General features: G+C 38.8%; 1 protein-coding gene across 1 annotated transcript in view; it reads right to left on the minus strand.

Annotated features, from left to right (window-relative positions):
* The window catches only part of zfhx3a (zinc finger homeobox 3a), a 34,563-nt gene extending 10,841 nt beyond the window's left edge, over nucleotides 1–23,722 (minus strand). Inside the window, exons 1-6 of the mRNA XM_026913635.3 lie at nucleotides 23,333–23,722; nucleotides 10,360–13,128; nucleotides 7,452–7,680; nucleotides 2,723–2,812; nucleotides 2,436–2,566; nucleotides 2,101–2,301 (exon numbers count right to left, since the gene is read on the minus strand). Coding sequence (XP_026769436.3) covers nucleotides 2,101–2,301; nucleotides 2,436–2,566; nucleotides 2,723–2,812; nucleotides 7,452–7,680; nucleotides 10,360–13,092 — 3,384 coding nt within the window. The 5' untranslated portion in view covers nucleotides 13,093–13,128; nucleotides 23,333–23,722. The remainder of the gene's footprint in view (nucleotides 1–2,100; nucleotides 2,302–2,435; nucleotides 2,567–2,722; nucleotides 2,813–7,451; nucleotides 7,681–10,359; nucleotides 13,129–23,332) is intronic.
* Between the last annotated feature and the right edge of the window lie 2,238 nt (nucleotides 23,723–25,960).

Raw genomic sequence — 25,960 nt, forward strand, 5'->3', positions numbered from 1 at the left:
TCAAAACATATACCAGACATATTCCAGCACACGGTGGACTTATCAATGGTGTAACACAGCATATACTGTAATGATAGCGCTGTTGTTTTTACTGTCATAACTGTCACTGTTCTAGTCTCTCGAGTTAGTTGAAATTCAACTATAACCCCTATGTTGTTGGCTCCCATTTGGACCAGTTCTTGTTTTTGAATGTGCAGTGAAAAAACACCCTCAATTAGACATCACAATGGAACTGTGGTCACGAGAGCAACACTTAACAGAGTTCACAGGTTAAGTGTAATAGGAAGCTCTTCCTAGTATATAACAATGTCTTTAGACATCTCTAGTCCAAATAGGCCTATCATTTACCCCCTCGGCTTTAAAATGTGGAAATCAATGTGTCTGTGAGGCAGAGGGAAATTCAGACCGAGAGCTAGAGAGGCACACAACAAAACAAAATGGCTGCCATTATCATCACAAAGCCCACCATTTCAGAAAGATGCTTCATTAGAGGATAGAAGCCAAGCACAGAGACCTTCTCAAGGTCACATTTAATTTAAAGCACATAATTGGGAAGCACAGTTCGTAACAAGAACCACCTAGCACTGGATCAGGACTAATGAAGCTCAATTATTTTCATTACCCTATCTCAGTGGAGGAGGAGGGAGGGTAAGGAAAAATGATGAAGGGAGGGTGGGGAAAGATGAAAGATGAATATACAAAGCAGAGAGAGCAGATAAATAAATAAAGGATGAAAAACTCAAAACCAAAAATATAAGGTTAGGTAGTTCCAGTTAATCTTAAATATGTTACAATGTATTTCATTAACAAGTGCTATTATAAATACGAATGTACTCTTAAGTGATTTTTTAAAATGTCTGAATAAAAAATAAATATGAGGTGTTTCTTTATGTACTTTTGTCATATATAGTCGTTACTTGTACTTGTGTCTTACGTAGCCGACATCCTGTCATTAGACATACATTATTTCAGCATTTGTGCTTGGTTATTTGGTTTCTTTCTGTAAAAGTTGTTCCAAGATCATTGGCACCCTTACATTTACTATTCAGTGAAGCTTGCCCTGGAGACATTAACACTGTGTCTTATCTTGTAAAATCTAACCAGGCTGGTGAAGCACACAGAAAATTTCAAGCTTATGTTGTTTGAAGGAGTTTGTCCTTTCCACTCTTGCCTATGGCTTGTTCATTAGGGATCGTAATCAGCATCTGGATTCTAACACAGGATTCTAATTCTAGCATCTGGATTCTATTTATAAAAATATCTATTGTTAAAAGTGCTATACAAATAAAACGTAATTGTGTTGAAGCTCCTTTATATTCATAGATTTGTACGTGTGGACATCCAGAAACTGAAACAGTCATTGCAAAGTACTGACTTGTATCCCACAAACATTTCTGCTTTGCCTTGATACATGGCTGGGGTCAAGTGTGTGTAATGTTTATTTTATACATTTATTTTTTGTCCATTCAAGGGAAGGCCATTCTAGATATAACTGTGCATCAGTGCATTGTCATACACTGAGAGCACTATTATGTAAGCTTGAATACCTTCAAAAAAGACATTAAAGTGGACAACCATCAAGAGCTTTGTATTGTGTCTATGCCTTTCTGATCAGAACATACTTCTTACTGTGCATGGGTCATTTGGACTGAAATGAAAATGTTGTCGTAACCCATTTTGTCATGATTTGGTTCCCCTTGCTGTGCATCATGGTTGTCATAGTGACAGAACCATTTGCTTTTACTTCCTGTTCCAATCTCCACCTCTTTGTGTTTTACTGTTTAAATCCTCATTGTAGCTTTGCCTCAATTGCCCCAATTAGTATGTCTTCTTTTACTCTTTTCTTTATAAGTTTGCCCTCATTTCTGTATGCCCTGTTTTCCTGTTTCTGTCATTTAGGCATCTATAATACCCTGTTTATGGACTGTGTGTGAAACAGAGAGGGCATCCTGTGCCTCATATTTGTGACCCAGTTATGTAAACACCTGCACGAAAATCCTGAGTTTAACTAGTTACATAGAAGCAGGTCATCATCTGTTAATGCTATATTTTCTTGGCGCATGCTGGCTGTATCTGCCCATGGCTGTCACTGTGTCTCACCGCGTTAATGAGTTTCTGCGTGCAGTCTGCAGTGACACTGTGCAGGTGTGTGAGGTGAGAGCGCATCAGAGCAACACTGCGCAGTGTCTCCTGGCACAGCGGGCAGCGGAGAGTGGGCTGCACAGCATGCTGGATCATTACATGACTCCTCAGACGGCCGAGGTCATTGTGACAAAATCGACAGAACGGGCACTGACGGACCTGAGAGAGAAACGAGAGAAAAAGAAAGAGAATTGACGTTTGATTCAATGAATGCTCTCATGACAAAAAAGTGTCATGAAACACTGAATCATAATACAAAGCACATTTTTTAGGGGGAGGAGGTCTAATCTAACCTGCTCTGAGGAGAACTCTTCCTGCGTGCGAGGGCGTTTTGCAGGTATGGAGTCATCCATGTCTCCAGACGCAGAGCGCTTGGGACTGACAGACGGCTCATTTTGTTTCTTATCTCCATGCATGGGTGCTTCTAAGGAGGAAAAAAACCCACATATTTTTGATAGGAATCTCATCACATTCTCTGGAACTAACAACGAACAATCTGTACTCAGATTTCAAAAACAATTTGTACTATCAGAGTTGGAAGCACACAAATAAGAAAAGCCACTCGGGAGTTCATTCTGACCCATTTTCTCCCCCTCTTTGCTTGCATGTTTGGTCTGGTCCGCCTGGTCTGAGGTAATCTCAGCGGGTGACTCCATCTCATTCACGTCTCCTAGAAAGGGGGGGGGGGAGAGAGAGAGAGAGAGAGAGAGAGAGAGAGAGAGAGAAAGAGAAGATGCTGACCACACTAACTTGTGTACAAATGTTACTTTAGTTAGAGTGCATGTTTTTTAATGGTGAAACTAAATAAAAAAAAAAAAAAAAAACAAGTAGTAAGTCATCTTTTGTGTGAAATAGTATCTCGGACCTTCTTTGTCTTTGTATTTTGGGAGTGTGAGATCACATTCTAACCTATAGGGGTCAGTCTACACTATCAGGGTCTTCACTAGCTTCAACCAAAACCATCCAAATACACACACACACACACACACACACACACACACACACATATACACAGCAAATTATGTAGACAAACGACTGCTTTGCAGATGCCACTCTAAAGCAAAAGAGAAACGAGATAAAAAAAAAGATGAAGCAAAAGAAACGGAGAACCTCTGTTGTCATGATGTCAGCAGCTTCATCTGACTAAGGGGGTTTAAAAGTCACAGGAGGGAGATAATGCTGCACGAGGTCACAAGGGTCACTCACTCAGAGTGCATTTTACTCCACAAATTGGAAGAACTGTTACATCATTTGAAAATGGCATAACAGGCTTAGCAGCCATTAAAAAGAGCATACATAGATTGTTCATTACTGTGCCAGTGTATTTCGTTTTATTCTGCTTCCTTCACAACAGCTGAAAGCCAAACCTTCACAAAAGAGGACAGAAAGATACTCTGTTGTTCTTTTTGCAGTGTCTAAAAGAGGACAAGACACAGCGCCTCAGGACATGCACTTCACTCCGTCCTCCCCACAGCCCTCCCTCCCTCTCTCTCTCCCTCTCTCTGTCGTCCCCTTCTCGCCTGCTTTTTTCTGGCTTTCTGCTTCTTTAGCGCAGTGATTGTTCATGGACGTGGGGGAGGGGAGGAGAGGAGAAGAGCTGATTTGGGTAGGTGTTTGAGGATTAGAGTTGGCCAAGCCAGAGGAGACAAAAAGCCATGAGGGCTGTCATAACAGACCAATCAAAGTGCAGCTGAGGGATCCGCTCGCTGTTCTCAGAGAGCCTGATTATGACAAAGAGAAAGACGGACCGAGGGAGAGGCCAGCTGAACACCAATTATCCTGACAGCCGTGCTATTGATTTCCTATCAGACCTACACAGCCATAAACACAGGACACATAATCTGAAAGAGTCAAATCCGCTCTGCTTATGAACGCTCCGCTGGACACGTCACACACTCGTGCTCACTCACAAATACGGTCGTTTTTGTTTTGTTTTATTTATTTATTTTTTTGTGGATTCTTTTAGTTGAACATTTTACATTTTAACAAAAGTACAATGACTGAAAGAGCAAGTGCATTCATGTGTAGTTAAAATGGGTGATGAGAAATATAAGTAAAATGTCTCAAAAAAGGCATATGTTGAATTTCTGCAAAATGGGATGCACTCAAGAGAATTAGTCGTTAATAGCAGTTAATACATGCCTGTTAAGACTGTATTTAATATCTATTCTAATGAAATACAAAGCAAGTGACAGTAATTTCTTTCAAATTCGGCGATAATGATGTGTAGCTATCATCACTTAGCACAATGCGTGTTTCATATTTCCACCATTTAGATCATTAGCAGAAAATTTGCAAAGCAATTTTCCTCCACTGAAAAAAAACCCCAGCAACAAAAGAGATCTAATTTCTCCGGCTATAAAAACAAACGTCCAGACTGATTAAACTTCCATAATCAAAGCAGTGCAGTTCTTTTGGCTTGTTTCCATTTCGCACAAAAGAAAGAAAGAAATGAAGAGCAAATGAATCCGCATCGGGGCGGTGAGGTCAGCCTGGCCAATAATGAAGTGATAAAATGCACTCACACGTGCTAACAGACTCCATACGCACTGGCGGCACACACCTCATCAGCACTTCCTGCTCGGCTCAGGGATCGGTATACAAATGCTCTGCGGCATTGATCCATTATTGATTACAAATTAGGAAATGCCCTGGTGTTCTTACAGAGATCAATAGTGAGCCATTGAGGCACAGTGATCCACTCCAGCGCTGTTTATTCAGCCGCCACTTCTCTAAGAGACTCAGCAAAGCCAGTCACTTATCACAGCTTTCACTTTACACACCGGAGTCACATGGAAACGCAAGCCAAAGGTTTTGTTTCATTATGTCATCACCGTGCTGTGTTATTTTCACGCATTTTGATCAGAAAAAAGGAAATTCCGATGCTCTGGGAACATTTGCCAGATCCCTTTGAGGATTTTTTTGGCAAGAACTAAAGCTCGCATTAGGGCTTTTATTTGTTAATGGTTATTGCGATGTTGGCTTTTCAATTACTGGCATCACAGAAGGCTGTAATATGCAAATGGGACCTCAAACAAATCACTGAACAAATCACCATGTGGTGAGTTTACCTCCCACAGCCATTTAACATGACTATTATAGTGAAGGTTCGATGAATCACACACAGCAACCACATGATCTATCATTGAACAAACACCATCCTGGGTTAAACGAACACTAAGTGAAAGTTTGTATCAGGTTGACTAATAGTTTGATATACTGCAAATCAAATATGATGGCAATATTGCCCATAGTGTTCAAAAGTAATCCACAATTTGGTTGTAAACTCTATGAATATGGTTTTATCTTTAAAAAAATTAAGTTGTTCTATATTCTCCTGTCTGATCCTGGGACAGGCTCCAGATCCAATGTGACCCTGACCAGGATAAAGTGCTTACTGATTTATTGATAAATTGCTGAATGATTAATTTATTCTCTTATTACAAACCATTTTCATGCATCTCTCATGCATCTTTTATGCATCTTTCATGCATCTCAAGCGAACTTTATAGGAAGTTTCTCCTTAATGAACAAATTAAGAAATAAACAAATTAAGAAAGCACCAAATCTTGCAAATCGAAACAAACCTCAACATGTGCACTTCTACAGGTATTAGGCCATGAGTGACTCTCTCCTGTGCTCTTTCTCCTTCTTTTTCCCTTCAGAGATTAATTAGATAGCATTAATTAACTCATTGCTCATTAGTGTGTGAGGCCTTTATCGGCTGCATTGACTGGACACCGCCCCTGGTAAGGCCTCCTTCTGGGCAGTGAGGATGTAACAAGTCTGATTATTGGCAGATGAATTAACACAATCAATTCCTGCCATTCTCAACAAAAATCTCTCACTCCCATTCACTCCCTCTTTCTCTCTCCTTCTGTCCGAATGCAGGGATTGAGCTTTTGTTTAAGCCATTAGTCGAACCGATTTGGGGTTTGAACCAAATGCTAATTGACTCTACCACCCGCTCCTGTCAATTAACCCACAGTAAATAACCACACGCTCTCTTGTTCTCTTTACGTCCAGTTTTGCTGTTTGTCTCCCGGCCCCTCCCCCTCCGCCATTCTGCCACCTTTTACAGATGCACCCAAGCGGCAGCATAACAACATGGGGGACCAACTAGGGCTGGTCCATAGAGCTACAATTCACAATACAAGATCACATCATTCTCAAAATTTTGGGTGGCAACACCACATATTTTACGGAAATTAACACCACCTTTGAATTTAAATAACACAAACTACAGAAACATTTTACTGTATGACAGAATTTTGGTAATACTTCCTATGAATCCTGCATTCATGATGCATTATAATTGCATTTATAACTAATAAGTTTATAATAATAAACTATATTATACATCAGCATAATAACTTACACTATCTGACATTTTATTATAATTGTATGACATAATGTCAGGTCAAATATTCATAAGACCAACACTGGTACAGCACCTGCAGCGGACGCTACACTGCATTACAACAGACACGCTTGGCTGTGGATTTGAGAGGCACACTGATTATCCATTTTGGTGTGGTGTGTGGTCAAAATGGCATAATCAGTTATCAGCCTGTTGTGGATTTTTTTTAAATGAGATTTTTGTACCTACTTTTTGATTACTGAGACTGAGCAACACTTCCACTGTTATTTACATGACACTCAATTACAAAAGCATAAAGTGCCACGGCTGTATGAGCAGCACTTTTACAATTAACGTTTGAAGACAAACTCATCAGCTGTCTTTGTAGCTTTGTGTAACTACAACAGTAATACAGAAAAGAAAGATTTTTAAATCTGTACTTGTTGACAAATGCAACCTTTAGTGTTTATGTACATGAAAATTGTGTAGATGCTTATGTATCGTGAAAATTGTCAATAACATACAAAAAATTTAAAAGAACACTGATAGAAAATTTGGATAACCACAATATGGGAATATTTACTAATATTTACTTTTATATACTATATATCTTTTATTGTATTTGACAGACTCTCTTAGATAGAGCAACTTACAAAATGTGCAGTATAATAATATACAAAAGTAGGTGCAACTTTTTAATGTATTTTTATTTTTTTTTGTCTTTTAGCAAAGAATAAAAGACAAAGCATGATCATCCCAAAACACGTATCTTTACTCTGTTCAACCAAATATGCAAAATATAATTAGGAATTTCCAGAATTCTTACTGAAAACTATGCATTTTTTTGCCACAGAGTTTCAAAGCCCCTGCCTGAACATTCAACACATACTTCACTTACAAGAAACTGAACTGAGGAATTGTTGGAAACCTGTGTACGTCCCACTCTTACCGTTATCTTTAGCATGATTCTTTCTGATCTCAAAGATGGCACTCAGCTCCTCCTCTTCATCCTGGAGGCCGTTCTGGATTCGCTGCAGTCTCAGGAGTCCCTCCCCTCTCTGGTGGCTCAACGAATTGGCGTGCTGCACCAGACTGAGGCTGTTTTGGGTGGAGTAATCGCACAGCACACAGTGCAGAGAGCCACCATCAGACACGGCACCCTCAAACTGCTGCAGGTACTGCGGAGAAAGGAAAGAAGAGAGATGTGCTAGTCAGGCACTTGTTTACTGATGTGCATTTATTCATATTTTTACCAACAGAACAAACCACTTTAACAAATACAAGTCTTCTCAAAGGATCACTATTTCACATTCAACTGCCAAACAGTACTACAGCGTGTCCCAAAAGTCTCCATACGTAGTGGAAATTAACATTTGTTAGTAAAATGTCTTCTACAATTGTTCATACTTAGTTTATATTATATATTTTTTTCAGAAAGCCTTTAAGAATGCCTTTGACAAAAAAAAAAGAACGTATTGAAATCATGGCTGGATTGGGAAGCTGTTGCAAGGATGCGATGGACTTTAACAGGAAACATGGCAAGCACATCACACACGACACTACTGCCAAACTTATTGACAAATTCAAAAAGACCGGAAGTGTTGCGGACAAACCAAGACGCGGATGTCCACGAACATCCACTGACGAAGGCACCACCGACGTGGTGCTGGCAAACATAGTCCCCTCTGTATAGAGACTTTTGGGGCAGCCTGTATATATACACTTTCTCTGTATATACAAGATAGTCAATCATACAGTGAATCATCCACGTACAGGCAGAAATATATGCAGCCCATATAAACATAGTTACTTGTTATATAGTTATAACTATATAACTGACTATCTAAAAATGCACAAATCATAGTGCACATGCTTAGACTGTAAATGCCTAATTTTTGCTTAAAAACAGAACTAAGGATTGTTAATCTGGCAGTGTCCTATGTCCTAATTTGAATGAAATGCATTAAAATTATAGATAACCTACAAAAACCACACCAGACTCAGCATGAAGAATAACTCTTACTTCACACTGCACATTTTACTGTAAAATAATAACCTCCCAAACCTCATAGCAGCCGACATGCAATGCTGATATACTATACACACATGATTATATCTATTATGACCCATATATACCTTTCTAAAATAAGCCCCGTCAAATTTTTTTAATTTTTACTTCCCAGTACTCCCTTTCGTTCAAAAGCAGACCTAGTGTTTATTGCAATTGAGGAAGATGAAAATCCATCAGGGTATTCTGAACTAGCTAGACATCTTACCAATATGTAACCAACATATTTTGTTTCCCTAAATAAATTTAGCGCTAATTTAGCTACATAGAATCCAACAATCCGAACATTATAATGTCTTCTGTGGCCTGCAACAAACAGTTTGTTCTTTAAAACACAGTCACACACAAAAAGAGAAAGACCAGTTTGCTTGCTTTACTAAACGCTAAACTCATTGGATATGTACTGGGCTAATGGGTCACATTAGCAGCAGGGAAAAATAACACACCATCAATCTCCATTACTAAACAGACCACAGAGGCCTGAGGGCAAGATCGCAATTTCATCCTCAGCTTGGTTAGCTTGTCCCTGCAGTCCCATGAATGAGAAAGAAGGTCTTAACTTTACCTATAACAAGTTCATAAAAGGCAAAATTCCAGTTTACTTGTTTAGAAAAGGTTTAACAGTAGAGTATGTGAATGTATGCAGGTTGGAGCTGGATGACAGGAATGACACACACACGTCAACACTGTTTCAGAGCGTAAAAGCTGCAACACAAGTAAGGAATAAAACACTCACTGTGGTGCTGTTACAGGAAAACTAACCAACGACGTGGTTGATGGTATGATGCAGCCCAACACAAACTTACCACTGTTACCATCTCAAAACTGTTTTTCTATAATGGCATGTCCCAGAGAATGTTTTTTTTTTCCCTCTCTTAGACAGCATTTTGCCAATGATTACTCTTTGTTAATTAAAGAACATGCAAATTTTATCTGTTTAGAGTTTAATTAAATGTTGAGGAACGTCCGCAAATTAAGTTATCTACTTCCACTTACATTATAGTAGCTAAAAAACAGTTGTTCTCTCACCAGCCTCTCTGTTTTTTTCTCCTGAAGTTAATAAGACAAAAATAATGCAGCTTGTCACGTTAAAAAGAAACCGAAATTCACCAGGTCCTCTGCCCTGAAGAGAGTCCTCTGTCCATGGCAGAAATCTTACTATCTGTTAGTGCTGACACTGGAGACTCCTTCCATGAATGTTTAATAAACATCTCCTTAAGGAAAACCTCACCACATCAACAATTAGACATTTTCTTTGTTAAATAACAACAGTTTTTTAAACCATTTATTAGTAGTCTTAGGTTATGTGGTACGTCCTGTAAATTAGCTGTTACTATAAAAACAGTAACATATTAAAACTTTATTGCCTATTCTTATAAAAAGGCCTTTAGTATAATATAGCAATGAAAATCAGCATGCGTGGTTCAAGAGTGAAGAAAGAAGCAGCAATTTTCTAGAACCAGTTAGCTTGTCAACATTAAGTATTTACTTCCTGGAAGAAGAAAAAAGCCAATAAAATTGTTTAGGAATAGACTTTTAAAAAGATGAGTCCTCAAGTGTTGTTTGGATGGTTAATGGTTCAAGCTTTCCAAATTCTAAACAAGGTTACACTTGGAACCTTTTGTTAAAGGGATTCCTTCTGTTGTAGGGCTCTACATATAACCTTTAAAGTTTCCCCCAGAGGTGCAAGCCAAAGAACACTTTAAGGCGTTCGATTTTTTACAAGAGTGTGCTACAAACACTGTCAAGTTCAAAAGCATATTTTGAGAAGAACTGGAGAAGAATTTACCTTGTATAGTTTCAAGCTGGCCTTGTGTCTCGAGTTCATTGTGTGTAGTTTCAGCTTCTCCATGCTATTGGCCTCGTAACTGCATGCATTACACCTTAGTTGCACCTGGACACCAGCAGCAACACACCGGAGCATCCACTCCTCCTCTTCCTCTGGGTTTCCATGGCGTCTGCTGGCTTCTTGAAGGTGTGCTGCCAGCTGGTAGCGCTGCAGATGCTTGTCTGTTTGGCAGTGCAATTGGAAGTTGGCCCTCAGAGGTGTGGCATAATGGCAAAGTCGACAAAGGTGGGCGTCACCGGTTGTGCCTCTCCAATCAGCATCAGGAAGCGAGCGCTGCGTGGCCAGGTGCTGACTAAGTGCAACCAAGCTGTCTGAGGAGAAATGACCACACAGTGCACATTCAAACAGTGCTTCTGGGGGGTCTTCTCCTGGCTTCCGGGGAGACTCCTGCATGGTTTCTCCACCTGGCTGTATCACACTGGTGGGGTCGGGAAGCCTGGTCTGGGGCTGGCAGTATGGGTAGAGTTCGGCAGCATTTTGCCGGTGATGGCGCTGCATGTGGGCCAGGTTCTGCTGCAAAAGGAGCATGTTGTGTGTATGCTTCTCGCTGGTCATGTGTATGCGAAGGTTCCGCGCTACATTGGTTTCATAGTCACATACTTCACACCGCCATGATGCACGTCCCTGTACTTTAGAAGGAGATGGGGAGGGGGTCTGGGTGGAGTGCGTGTGAGACAGGGGGTTAGGCTGGACTGTTGGAGCATCTGGACGTGTTTGTGACTGCAAATTCTGCATATTGTTGAGGTGTTTATCTGACTGCATGTGGATGCTCAGGTTGCCTTTGGTGGTGGTGGAATACTGGCACACCTGGCAACGAAAAGGCTTGTACCCACAGGTGTAAGTCTCCCCTCTAGCCAGGCGTGGGTGGTTTTGCCCACTGGCACAATATGGACACTGTCCATCCTCAGAGTCTGGATGTTTCTCTTTCATATGAGCCTCGAGAGTCTGCTGGTACTTGTAGTGCCAGTTGCATTTGGGGCACTTCAGCGTCTTGCAGGAGTTGCGCGAGTGTGTCATGTTTACTTGGCCCCCAAAAGAGTAAGAAGATCCATGGACAGTGTCCTGCCCAACAACAAAATCTTGCTCACCCCCAGCTGACAAACTTCCTCTAGACCCAGCATCCACCTGTAAATCCTCAAACTGAGATTTGATAGTCTGGGTCAGAGGAGGGTTGACAGTGGGCGACTGAGAATTGCTATGGTTACTAGGTAGGTCAGAGTTAGTGACATCTGGCATGTTGTCATTGCACAGCTTGCCATTTGGTTCTTTTGCCATGGCACTGCCCTTCTCTGACAGGTTATTTGGTTCTATTTCCATCGCACTCTCTTGGTTGGAAAAATCTTTTGGAGTAGTGACCGTGGACGAGGTTTGCACAGTAGAGGATACCGGAGCAGGGCCGTGGCAGTTAAAGCTTGTTCCACACTCTAACTCAGAGTCTGTGAGAGATTTGGTGTTGTTCATAAAGCTGGTTGCTACTGTGACAGAGTTGGGAGATTTGGGATTGCTTTGGTTTGAAAGAGCCGGGTCAGTAATGTGCCCTTGTCTACCACTGCTGCTAATACCACTCGCACCATCCTCTGCAGTGGAAACTACCTCTGAACTCAACCTCTCCTCTCCTTCTCTGCTACCTCCACCATCATCACTGCTCCTCTGTGGGCCCTCTCTGCCCAGGGTTGAAGGGTCTTTGGCAGGGCTCAGCACTGAGGTAGGAAGGGGGACTCTGGGTAGAGAGGGCTGAAGAGGGAGTCCTGGCTCAGAGATCTGGAGGTGCTCCCTGTCCTCCTGACTTAGCATGGCCACCATATTGTGCCCTAAAGCTGTGGTTGTTAACTGGGTTGGCACGTTGCTAGTTTTTGGTTCTAGGAAGCTTAGGAGTGGGTGGTTACTTGGACCTACAAACTGCAAGATGGCACAGGTGTGCTGGAGTGAGAGCAACTGCTGTTCCTCTGTGGTAAGCATGATATTGTGGTGCTGTGAAACATGACCTCTAAAAGCATATATGCGACTGAATGACAGGCGACATAAAAAGCACACCAGGACGGGTTGATCTTTGCCAAGCAGTGCCAGCTCTGCTTCAGAAGAACCCGTCCTGGCAGGAGCTCTATCTTTGGATTGGCAGGTCAGCAAAGCAAGAATATCACCAGTCAGGTGGCACCAGTTCTTAGGGTGGAAGACATGGAAGCTTTTCAAGGTAGAGCTTTGGGAAGAAGAGAAATGGCATGTGTTAACAAAAAGTGGACGAGATGAGGATGGAACCACGCTGCATTGCAGCTGACTTTGGCTCTCCAGAATGTAAGCAGAACCATCATCCTGGTAGATGATCTGGCATTCTACCTCATCAGCTTCATCATCACCCTCATTATGCTTTTCTCCTGTATCTCCTCTCTGCTCTACAAAGTCACCCACAGCACAATCATCAACCTGTTTTTTATCAATCCCCTCTTCCCCTTCATGTGCGTCTCCAAAAGCCCTCCTTTCTCCCCTGCTTTGCCCCTTCACTTCTTTCCTCCACTCTGGTTCACCCTGGTTGGGTGGGCTGGCTGTGTTCAGATGAGAGGTGTTTTCTCTCTGTAGGAGGAGTAGCATGGAAGATGGTGGGCTGCAGATCCCTGGAGGCTGGTTTATACAAGGGCCAGAGGTTCCGTCATCTGAGACAGAGTCACAGCACTCCATCCTCCCAGTTACTGGACATTCTCATCCCATCCAGACCTATACAGAGAGAAAGAGAGGTGCAGAGGGGGTCTGAGTAACTCCTTTTCATATTACCATAAAAATAAAGTTTAAGTGAGAGCCACTTTCGACATATTACTCATCATAAACATGTCATACACAAAATAAATGTCATTTAAACAAAAGCTAATGTGTAAAATCATGGATCTTCTTATAACAAAAAATGTGACACAATCACTGTAAATGTTTACAGAGAGGGAGATATATATATATATATATATATATATATATATATATATATATATATATATATACCACACATACCATATTGGTATACGAGAGAGGTATTCCAATGGGCAAGGAAACAGAAAACACTATACTGCAATCAATAGCTCTTTGCAAAGCTGCGTCACTGAAAGCTGAATATTACATGAGGAAAGTTTCTTGGAATCACTAAAATCTCTTCACTTAATATCTCTGCCTGTCAGTTCCTTTACATCTGCCACCTCTAATAAGTTTCCAATTAGCAAACACAGTAAAGGGGTTTCATCTTCAAAAATGTAGAATGCTTAAAGTTCTTAGCTTGTCCTCCAGAGGTATCCTTAAAGGTTTTATGTGGAACCTTAGAATAAAGTGTAGAACCCTTAATTATCCAATGTACCCTTGAAGAACTCTTTAGTCTAAGAGTGTATGCATTAACCGGTAAGTGCAAACTCCAAGTTACGGGCGACCATTTTCTTTGTAAAGCCTAGAACCTGTATTCAGAAATTAGCACACTTTTAAAAACTAGAATTCTTTAAAGGATATTTAAGAGTTCTTTGGTTAATTAAAGGTTTTTAGTATCCTAAAAGACCCTTTCTGATATAGAATCACTCTGATATAGAATCACTTAGAAATTTTCTAAGAATGTATGCTGAAACATGTTTTTTGGGCACTTTATATGACATCTGGTTTTAAAGTGAAAGTTAACATGCACATTGTTGCAGAAGGTTGTGGGTACTCTTATAAATGTGTGTGTGTGTGTGTGTGTGTGTGTACACACACACACGTAGGGGTAATTGCTCAACCCTGCAGTAAAACTGCAGATTGTGCTGAGATTCAGAGGGTTATATTGAGCTCTTTCTGATCCTGGCTGCTGGAGAGGGTTAAAGTGCTTATAGGAAAATCAATAGTTTAAATGCTAAGCAACTTACTGGAAGCCAGAGCAGGATGCTAGCACTGTGCTACGGATGTGTTAGCCGATTGAAGCTCAATCCAATCCTAGATAGTGGCTTTGCAGGCAAACATGCTGTATCACAATAGCAAAGATGAGCCCTCACATGGAGCATGCCACATAGATATCAATCAACCGCAGACACACACTTCCTGAGAGTATCAATGTTTCTGTCCAGATGCATGAGAAGCAGTGCTGGTTTTGGAACAGTCAACGTCATAATCCCATGACTCTCTCTATCATAATGACCGAATATAAAACATGCACAGGGATGAAACGATCATACAGTGATTTTATTTTGTTAACGGTAACAATATATACAGACGTACAAATCCTGCTGCCATGTCAAGCTTCAAAAATTAGCCACAATCAATATTAATACCTGTACCAGCCAGTGTATACTCAAGCGTTAGTAACCCCTATACCCTCCATCCCCCCATCTGTTTGGACAGCTGCCCCTCTGCTTCACGCTTGCCTTTGATCTCTGATTTAATGCACCATTTCCATTAGAAACACTAAGTCCATTCAGGAGGCAAAAGAGACTTCAAAAAAAGTGAAAGAGACCGGGAGAGAGAAAGGCTGCAAGACTTAACAAAAAAAAAAAAAAAAAAAAGAAACACTGAATCGGTCAGGCTAGGCAGTGAGAGAGAGAGAGAGAATAGGTAGGACTATAGTGAAAAAGAAGCTTTTACACTATTTTTAAGAACAAAAAGATTGTAATTCTAGATTTTATACCTTGAAAGCCACACAAAGGACGAGACCTGAAAATGGAAAGCTGGTGTGTTTCTTAAATGACACGCCCAAAAAAGAAAATGACATGCACACTGAGGGTCAAAAGGACTGAAACAGGAAACGAGAAAGTGAGGATCAGGAGAGACTCACTGTGTCCAAAGCAGTCTTTTTTGAAAGGTATAGTTAAAGAAGCAGATCAATATAATAACTATTGCTTCTGATACCAATTTCAGGGAGCTAAACATTCTGAAATAGATAATATTAAACAATATATTTTTATATGTTCAAAAATGGAGTGGACACCAAATCTTTTCATTAAATACGGCTTTTCTGATATGATCCACATTTTCTGAAACGCAGACAGGAAGAGGAAATAAGTGAAGAATAATAAGACGATTACATACAGCCTTAGTGTGATTTTGGAGGGAATGTAGTGCTAACTTTAGCTAGCTTGCTTTTTTGTAAGTGCACCAACCAATAATAAGAAAATACCAAAGCAAATCTCCAGCATGATTGCTACTTAACTATCAGTTCCTCCATTTTGCAAAAGATAGTACTGGCTCATGCTTCCAAGGTTTGTTAAGTTTAACTAAACTTGTTGATGTCAAATAAACTGCTACGAGGCTTGAATTCCTTTATTGTATCCTTTCCCACTCAAATGAATTAGCTTTTTCAGAATGTCTTTTTACTGGGGTACAGTATGTAAAGTATGTAGTACAGTGTGAAGTATGTTTTCTGGAAGCTCCAAGTGGTGTAACTGTCTAAGGTTTTGTCCCATCATCAAGAGATCATGAGTATAGAATAAGGTGATGTCCCTGTCTTCCAAGACAATGTAACCCCCTGTAATCTTCCTGCATGTTATTTACTCCACCACACCACACCGTGTCCTCCAGTATTTTAACATGATGCTAAAAATAGCATGTGGATTTCATACATAGTATTTTAAAAAATACTGCTGCTTTGTCAGTGTGATTTTTACCAAAAACTGTAAGCCGCTAACTGTGTAGAACCGTAATATTAGACCCTGTGCTATGGCTATACACATGCATGTACACAACTGTCTAAGTATTCTAGATACAATATAATAAACCTATTGACTATATAAGGAATAAAACGTTTAGTGGTATGCTGATATAGGAAAATAATCAACAACAGGGTGGTGTGATGCAGGCTGACGAGAAGCAGACTTACTGTTACTGCCCTAAAGTTGATTATTCTCCAAAAACAGAGCATCCTGAAGTGTTTTGTTTCTCTTACATCACAACAATTCGCCAAACAATTTATAGTTACATTTAGTTTGCTATTACTGGTGTTACAGCAGCTATACACAGCCAATCCCTCCCTTTCTCTACAAGTACACAAGTCACAAAAAACAACTCTACGTTGTTAAATAACAGCACATTTTTAATCTGTTTATTATTAATCTTAGATTATGTGGAGTATCCAGCATACAAGTCCTGGTGAATGAGCTGTTACTATAGAAACGATAACGTATTAGAACAAGAGCGTTAATATTAACCTGAGAGGTCTTGCAGCTAAAACTACCTGTAGAGCTGCTTTTATAGAAAATTAATTACCACTTTCTGACCAATCAGAACTAAGAACTAAGAGACAGCATTGTGTTATAATCAGAAGGTCGTTTATTACTCTTATACAACACACTAAGTATGAATCAGTATTTAAGTGGCTGCCAAAAGTACCACAGTCCATACATTTCTTGGAGAAATGTTAGGCTTTTGACATTCTTGTCATTTTCAGGTCAATGCTCTTTACTGCCAAAACTACTTTTATCATGTAAAACTGCCAAAGCAATTCAAAGGTCTATTTTTCACTTGCTCTATAATGTTCTTCTACAATATACTGTAGGTTAAATTGAAGCCACATGATTTACGCACTTATTGTATGGAGAAAAAAAATGATTGCATCCAATTATGTATATTGTGCCAGTCTATATGCACCCTGAATAATGTGCTGTATTTATTTATTAATCTGCACAGAGGAGTGTGAATGTTGACCACAATCAGTAGCCATTTTGTCATAAAGTTGATTTAACACTAATCAGTCTGAAATGCTCAATCTCATAAATTAATATATATATATATAACCTGTTTATCATTATATGATAATCAATTCAGTGTTTACTGCACATGATGTGAAATCCAGGGTTTTTAGATTTTTTTTTTTCCATTTTAATAAATCAAAAGTAATCACCCAACAATAAATAAATTTGTCATGTGTAGCATTTAGGAAGAAATCTTTTGCAGTGGAAAAAAGTATCTGACCCTCATGCTGTGTATTTGTACTGGGTATTTTTGTGAGTTTCTGGGATTTTATTGCTTTCTGTCTTGTCATCAGTAAATGAAATGGATGGAAAATGGGATTTAGGTCAAGTGACGTGACTTGGCCCGTCAATAACATTCTACCTCTTGGCTCTGAAGTGCTTCAGCAGTGTGTTTCTGGTCACTGTCCTGCTGTAAGATGAAGCACTGTCCTTTGAGTTGTGAGGGATTTGGTTAGCTCTGTCCTATTAAGATGCCACCATATTTCACAGATGATGTATGTCTTGGACCATGATTGCTTTCATCTCTTTCTATCACTCCAAGAGAGAGGAGCAGAGCACTAGTGGGGGTTTCTTTAAGCATTCAAGTTCTTGAGCATTGCATCTTGAGCTGAAACCTCTGGTGTGTTTTTAAAAGCCAGCAGCAGTTTTCAGTTCTTCATGGCTGGATGTATTCTTCAGTTATCCACTCCTGCGCTCGTCTGTAATCTCCCAGCTTCTACATTATTGCTGCTCGACTGTGCATTCATGCTTAATAACCATGTACTCACATGTGGATTGCACTCAAATCGCTGCTTTGGTCCTCGTGTTCAGACACGACAGCCGCTCAAACACAAATGCCACATTTACAGTAAATACCAGACCTTTGTTACAACTCTTGTGCAAGAAATAATGATGTGTGACACACATTTAGGGTAAAAAAAACAAGGCTGGGTTGCACAATATATGTATGTATACCTTTCAAGTCAGCATTCTTCACTTCTCACCAATTATTTATAGTGCAACTGTAAATTATTTGCCTGTCATGGATGAAATGAATTAGTTTCAACACAACAATATTACTTTTAATATTCTCTATAGCAGTTAAAATTTAGCTAAAATATATAGGATGAATATAAATATAATATGGCAGATTGCAGCCATATTACACCTTAATTAAGTAACAAACTAATTAATTTTAATTAATCTATTTTTCTTATTAATCTATTAAGGCAGAAAATGGCTATACATAAATAAATATTTTTATATTATTATTTTTTACAAGATATATTAAGTTGAAATATGGCTATATTGTTTCATTGTGTATGACTGTTTAGAAGTGAATTAGATTTAAAATAATATGATCATTAATATGTAAGATATTAGCCTATATGATTAACCTCTTCAACTCCAAAGACTCATCTTAACCCTCATAAATACATACTTATTAGTCTCACTGTACTTACTGAATAATTCAGAATAGTTACTGATTAATAAACTAGGGCTTCATGGGTTTATTATTAGGTGTTATAATCTCACCAGCACATGATTTGAATTAAATATTACAAGTGTGTGTGTGTGTGTTTCAGGCACACTGTAGCCACTTGAAGATTCATCTGTAAAATTCTCACTCGCTCTAAACACAACAGTGTTGACCCTTGTTTGACTCCAGCTCGAGCTTCTGTGATAAGCTGCAAATTCTATTTAAACCTCACAGAACCACAGCAAACACACACCCACACACACACACACACACACACACACATACTCTTTCTCCACCACGCTTTTATTCAGACAGCACAGTGTGGCTCAATATTTGCTAAGGAATCTGATGAGAATTAGACTCAATCAGTGAAACGTTTCTGTTGTGCGTCTGTCTTTATTAAACGTGTGTAGACAGCATGTGGTGTAATGTAACACACACACACACACACACACAGTGGGGCATAAGCTCAGAAGCGGGGGCCCCATGGACTGTGTGTGGTGTGACAACAAGGAGAGAGAGAGAGAGAGAGAGAGGGAGAGTATGTGTGTGTGTTTGTGTGTGTTCAGCTCGCACACTAACCGCAGCCATTGTTATGATAAGCAGAGAGAGCAGCAGTGTACGCATGCGCACACACACACACACATACATGCACACACTCTCCACAAACACAATAATGACTGGCCAGTTACACACACTTCAGCAGCAATCAGTGCTAAAGAGCTACAGAGAAAATCCCTGTCACAAACAACTGCAATCTTATGAAGTAAAGTGCACTTTCATCTGAACACATTACACTAGAGCACACTACATTTATAGTGTGAACAGCAGTCAGGTTTGTGATGAGACCTGCAACACCAAACATACACACACACACACACGCACACACACGTCAGTGAAGTGTTTTTAATAATATTAAAAATGACAAAAAGACCCAAGTGCTACATTAGTTTTAATAATAATAATAATAATAATAATAATAATAATAATAATAATAAATTAGATTGTTATATTATAATATCAATAATAATATATTACATAATATGTTCTAATATTAATAACCTTCATATAGTACATATTAGAGAGAGAGGGAGAAATTTTTTATAAGAATTCTTTTTTATAGTTGTATACTTTTTATATTTATATCTACATTGTGTTTTATATATATATATATTTTTTTGTTATTATTGTTAAAAATATTATATTACTATAATATATATAAATATATACCATAAATTAAACATTATTTACTTACACTTATATTTGTAGCATTCACAATAATCACACACAATCACACCTGTAACATTTGGAAAATATTATGCTACTAATTACACTGTTATTAATAAATATGATTTAACCTTTTTGAAAAGGGGAATAAATCACTATTTTCATCTTAAGATTTCCATTGTGAGAACTACTCTAGATGCTACACCACTCCACAAAATAATCTCATCTAGGGGACTTCTTATCCTCGTATGCCAAAACTAAGACAAAAATGTTGCACTGCTACAAACTGAACTCACAATTTTAGTTTTACTTTATTTACTTTTTTGAATTCCATTTTAAGAATATTAAACCTTTTATCCACCAACATTGTCTTGAATACATCTGAATGTATAAATTTCCAGCTGAACTACACGCCATCTTTAACTTTTATCTCTGCGGGATGCAAATCGTGGCACATGGGAACATGGGCACCCTGCTAACGTGTCATCCGATCTCAGAGAGTACAATGACACATGGAGGTGTGTGGCAAATGAAAGGAAAAACCAACATTAAGCATGTTAGTGAGGTGTTAGATTAGCATAAGCTGCCAGAACAGCTTCAGTGCACCTTGGCATCGACGAACACCGTTAGGAAGAACACCATTCTTTCTAAAAATATTCCCTCAGTTGGTTTTGAGGATGGTGGTGGAGTCACTCCAAAATCTGTTCAACTGGGTTGAGATCTAGTGACCGTGAAGGCCATAGCATATGATTTACATAATTTTCATCCTTATTAAACCTTTCAGTGAGCCCTCGTGCCCTGTTTATGGGGGCGGGGTCATCCTGGAAGAGACCACGCCCATCCGGTAGAAATGTTTCATTATAAAAGTGATCAGTTAGAAGCACTTTGGATTGATTTGCAGCAATGCTTCAGTCTAAGGAGACAAGTGGCTCCACCATGCCAGACCATGCCAGAAAAATAAATAAATAATCACCCCCTACAGCACTTACAGTGCCACAGGATTGTTTTCTCTTCCTTCGTTTTTCATTCGTCATCCATCTGTAGACATTTCATGTTATAAATATCTCAGACGTACTACTGCTTCTACTCTACACAACCACTATTAGTTTTCAGACCAAATACTAACACAACAGGTCATCCCAGCAGTACAAGGAATGATAATTACAGCTGTGTTACACATTTCGACATCTTTCAAATATTTAAACTATGCGTGTTCATGTGCTCGGTTTAAGTGAGTAAAACCGAAGCAGCCTAAAACGACAATTACTCATGAATGTCAAACATTCAACATGAGTGGAAATGTATTAATATAATAAAGCCTGATACTATCTGTGAACACAACCCACTTTTTAAACACTAGTCAATCAAGTAGGTTTTTATTGTCATTCCCCTCAACACAGACAGATGTAATGTAGGAATGAAATATAGTTCCCATAGGATCACGACTCTGAACCGTTTCATCAAGTAAAACAGTAACAAATGGTTACACTATTACAAATAGTGGAACGTCTTGTAGTAAAAAAATAATAATAATAATTATACACCTCCCATAGTCTTCCATTTATTAAGCAGAGACTAGATGTACGCAATCATAATCCTACAAATAGTAGAAACTGGAAAAAGTAGAATGCTAAATAAGTAGAAATAACTGGTTCATTGACGTTGACCTATAACCTACTATTAACACTTAGTGTATAACGTAACATACAAAGTAGGCTACATGTAATGTAATGTAGCTACAATCTTAGAAAAAAATTATTCTTTAAGGGTTCTACGTGGACAGCCTTTCTGATACAGAAACCGTGTTCTACACGTTCTACATAAAACATTAAAGGATTCCCTAGAAGGACAACCAAAGAGTGTATGATGCTATACTGCACAATGTCTGACATTTTATTTAGCCTAGCCACCAAATTGGATTTGTTAGTGGTGAAGAATATGTTACAAATATGACATCATGATATTTGAAGATATTATCATGATACACAACAAATACCCAGCTAAAACAGGAAATTATGAGCTTTGCATTTAAAACTTGCATACACCGATATGACACATTTATCTAATATCTCAAAATCAATAATAAATCAGCACAGAAAATGAGGGGAAATAAGACAAAGTACAAAATCATAATTTAACATCCACTTAGCTGCAATGGATTCAGTGTTATATAAGCATAGATGACAGCCGGGAACATAATTCATTGTGATATTGATATTAAATAGTAATAGCGCTCAGTCCTATGATTCATGTGAGGGTATAAGCAGCTCCAAAATTAATCCAACACAATATTATGGCTCAGGATGTGAGTAAGAGTAGACGATGTGTCGTGATTTTTACGGCTGGGTAAAGGGTTCCTGGTCCATCGAACACCCAAACACCAGGGATTTTGAAACACAACACACACACACACACACACACATACACACACACGTGTATAATTTCCACCTTGCTGTGCCTGCAGTATCTCTAATGACTCTTCTCCTCCTGCTGTCAGCTCAGATCTTCACTCTCACCTTCTTTCACAACTACTTATCTGTCTTTTTTTCACCATTCTTTCTCCAACACAGTGAACTCTGACCTCTGAGTCTGGGCTCTTTGACCCGGCATACCCTCCCTCCCTTCCTTTCTCCACCATGATGTGATGACTGTGGAATGACCTAGTGTGTGTGTGTGTGTGTGTGTGTGTGTGTGTGTGTGTGAAACCCACATCACCATCCCCTCCCCATACACAGGAACCTTTCTATACTCCCCATACGGAAAAGACTGCTTTTTACTTTTTGCTATGATGGATAATAAGAGCTACAGTCAGTGGAATCAAATCTGTTTTATGATGATTTTGCTCAGATACGAGAAATGTTCTGTAAAAGAAGGTAAAACAGGTGTAATACTGATGTAACTGGAATGGTTTGAACATAGTTCCTGCTTCCAGTGCAGTTACATTTGTTGGGGTTTTGAAGGAGAAGATGTTTTTTACGCACTGACACAAAGTTTCTGTGTTTTGGGTGTAGTGTGTAACAGGCAAAGCTGAACAAAATGGAAAGGAAAGAACAAGGAGAAGTCCTCGACTGGGATCCGACCTCTCTGGACATTACAGATCGGAGTTTTGGGACATAACGTGCTCGATATCGTGTTAGTGTTTATTTATCGGATCTCTTCCTTCCGCTACACCGGAACGACGTCCAGCGGCATCGGACACCATTTTAGCCAACTCCTTGTGCCTGGCTGTTACAGGCTACACACCGCCCATGTCTGTACAAAAATAAACACTCAGGATGTGATTCATGTTTCTCCAATCTGAGCAAGGACGACTGAGGAATGAGGTAACATAACACCGACTAACTAACCAACTAACTAACCAACTAACTAACTAACTAACTAAGCAAGCAATCAAGCAAGGAAATGCGCTCGTGAACAACTTCCACTACTGAAAACACTGAACCTCAAAAGCTCAAAAGCTCAGAGCTCTAGCAGGGAAAGAAAGTCAGCTAAAACCCACCGGAAACTAGAAACCTTACTGTAAATCCCATTCACCAGAAAACAAACTTACATTTTTCGACGTCTGCGTTCCTCTGGCTTCACACGCCGCCTTCATACATCCCATTCGCGTACTTCCATTTGGTCAGATAGCTTATAGCTTATTATAGTAAAGAGTAAAGAGGTATATCCGTATTACGGTTTTTAAAGCCTTTTTAAGAACAAAAACAAACAAACAAAAAACTAAAACAACAAAAAAAACGAGTATTTGGTTGTAACGCAGACGACTTGGCTTGGTTAGAGGGAAGAGGAGAAAGCGGTGTTTGACGACACCGAAGAAAAAAACCGTTCAGTCTTTATTCCTGCTAATTAGTTTCCTGCAAAAAATGGCTGGAATTAGCCCAGTGCGCATGCGCACTATTACACAGTCACGGCGGGAAGGGCTAATTAGCTCCTCCTGGATCAATGAGATTGGAGCGGGGGTGGGAGGGGGGCAGAATAACGGGAGGGGGGGCAGTTAGGAGGCGGGGGCCGGGGGGGGGTGTAGTGAAGGAATTAGGCTGGATATCATCTAATATTTTATTTTGCAAAACAAACATGCAAAGCGAAAAAAAAATCCTATAGCGGAAATTGAGTTAAATGAAGGTTGTCATTACAGCCACTATGCTTATTTAACTACCTAACATGTCCAAAACTGCATCCCATTCTCCATTTTACTCACTGTTGCCTTAATAATCAATGCTTTAATGCTATTCTAATAAAAAAACACCTTTTAAAATATTTAGAAGTGATTAGAAACAGTGTTTCCACTCACCTCGCCTCGTAAACGTTGTGCATTTTGTCTTTTTTATTTTCATTTTTTTGAATTTTCCCAGAGAGGCTTAATTATTTATATATTAGACTAAGTCAATGTCAATGCAACTGGGCTAGATAAAATAAAAAACATATATATGTAGTTGTATAATAATAATAATAATAATAATAATAATAATAATAATAATGATGATGTTAGACATAATAATATGAGATCTGTGTTGTGTGAGTGTGATTGTGAACATTATTGTATTCATCAGATCTTCTTGATTTTAATTCTATCTAATATATTTATATATATTTATATATATATATATATATATATATATATATATATATATATATATATATATATATATATATATATATATTACAGTATATTTTATTCACTTATTATGTCACGTATGGAATATGGGTGGAAAGCACAAAATAATATTTTGAGTAAATGTTTTAAAATAAATTAGAAACCAGGTCGGTAAAGGTATTTATAATGATAAATAACCAAATAAACGACAGATATATACGATTATATAAATTATATCTATTTTTTAGGGTGGATGGATATTTTTTGGGAAATTGTTACGCTTCTTCTTCTTTTACCTCTTCTCTATCTCCTACTTCTTCCTATTATTATTATTATTATTATTATTATTATTATTATTATCATCATTATTATTATTCACTGTGAATCTCGTGCTCCGTGTTGTATTTATCTCTAAAGCTTCGCACTGCATGAATAAATGTCTCCATTTTGCGCATAGGCCAGAGTGTACAGCCATCAGTGGCACTAATGTAGGAAATCTATTGATTATCAAAAAAGAGAGAAAGAAAGAGACATGAGAGTAATAACAGGGTTCTTTGATAAACAGAAAGAGTAATTGTAGGCCTCCATGCTGAGTGTCCATGAGGTGCAGATCTGCACATTTCCACCTGCGCAAAAGGTTTTACGCGTCACACCATTTCATCTTCAGCTTCTGACTTCTGTTGTGTTTTTTTTTTCTGACCCGGTTTTCCACTCGCCCGGCTTTTGTCATGATAATTCCTTTGTGTTGGAGTGCGCCAGTGTCCGTCCTGCAGTCCTGCAGCCTAATTAAACTGACAATCTGCTACTTTTTCCACCGCAAAGTCACCATGAGTTTCTCTTTGATGGAGAGAAGAAAAGCACTGAATTAAGCGCAAAACCTGAAAAGCTGAAGAGTGAAAGTCAGGAGTAGCAGAGACTTCATGAACCTCAGCCTCGATTCTGAGTCTGTACACCTGGTTTGTCCTGTTTTTTCCACCAAGCTGATGATCTTGAATATCACTTGCTAATTTCATGCACAAAACCTTCTTCTTCTTCTTCTTCTTCTTCTTCTTCTTATTATTATTATTGCTTTTTAATGCATCTCTTTAAACCATGAAAATTGTCCACTTTTTCAGCTCATGCAACTGTTTTATGTTTTTTTTTTTTTTAGATTTGATCTAACTATTTCATGTTTAATATTTCACAGCCAAATGATTGGAGGCCAAACTCAAGATCCAAATATTTATTAACACATTGTTCTTCAGTAAATTATTTCCTAATCTTATTCAAAGTTAGCTTTAATCTGTAAATTGCATCAGTTAAAGTGCCTGGAATCCGCTGGTTATGAGGTTTAGCTGTTTTAATATCCTGATGCCCCCATATTTTTTAATTTTTAATTTTTTTTTTACCTGTAAGTTAAAATGTGCAGTTCAAGTTCAGTTACTGATTATAGATTTTTTAAATTTATATTGTTATATACAGTGCTTTAATGTGTTATTATTGCCTATATTATAGTGCTTTCCTCATAGAGAGGTCACCAGTAGTAAATTTACACCTCTCTAGTCAGATGGCTAGTAAAAATGTAGCCCTTGTCACTCACTTAAC

This window comes from Pangasianodon hypophthalmus, chromosome 6 (genome assembly GCF_027358585.1).
Source record: "Pangasianodon hypophthalmus isolate fPanHyp1 chromosome 6, fPanHyp1.pri, whole genome shotgun sequence".
NCBI lineage: Eukaryota > Metazoa > Chordata > Actinopteri > Siluriformes > Pangasiidae > Pangasianodon > Pangasianodon hypophthalmus.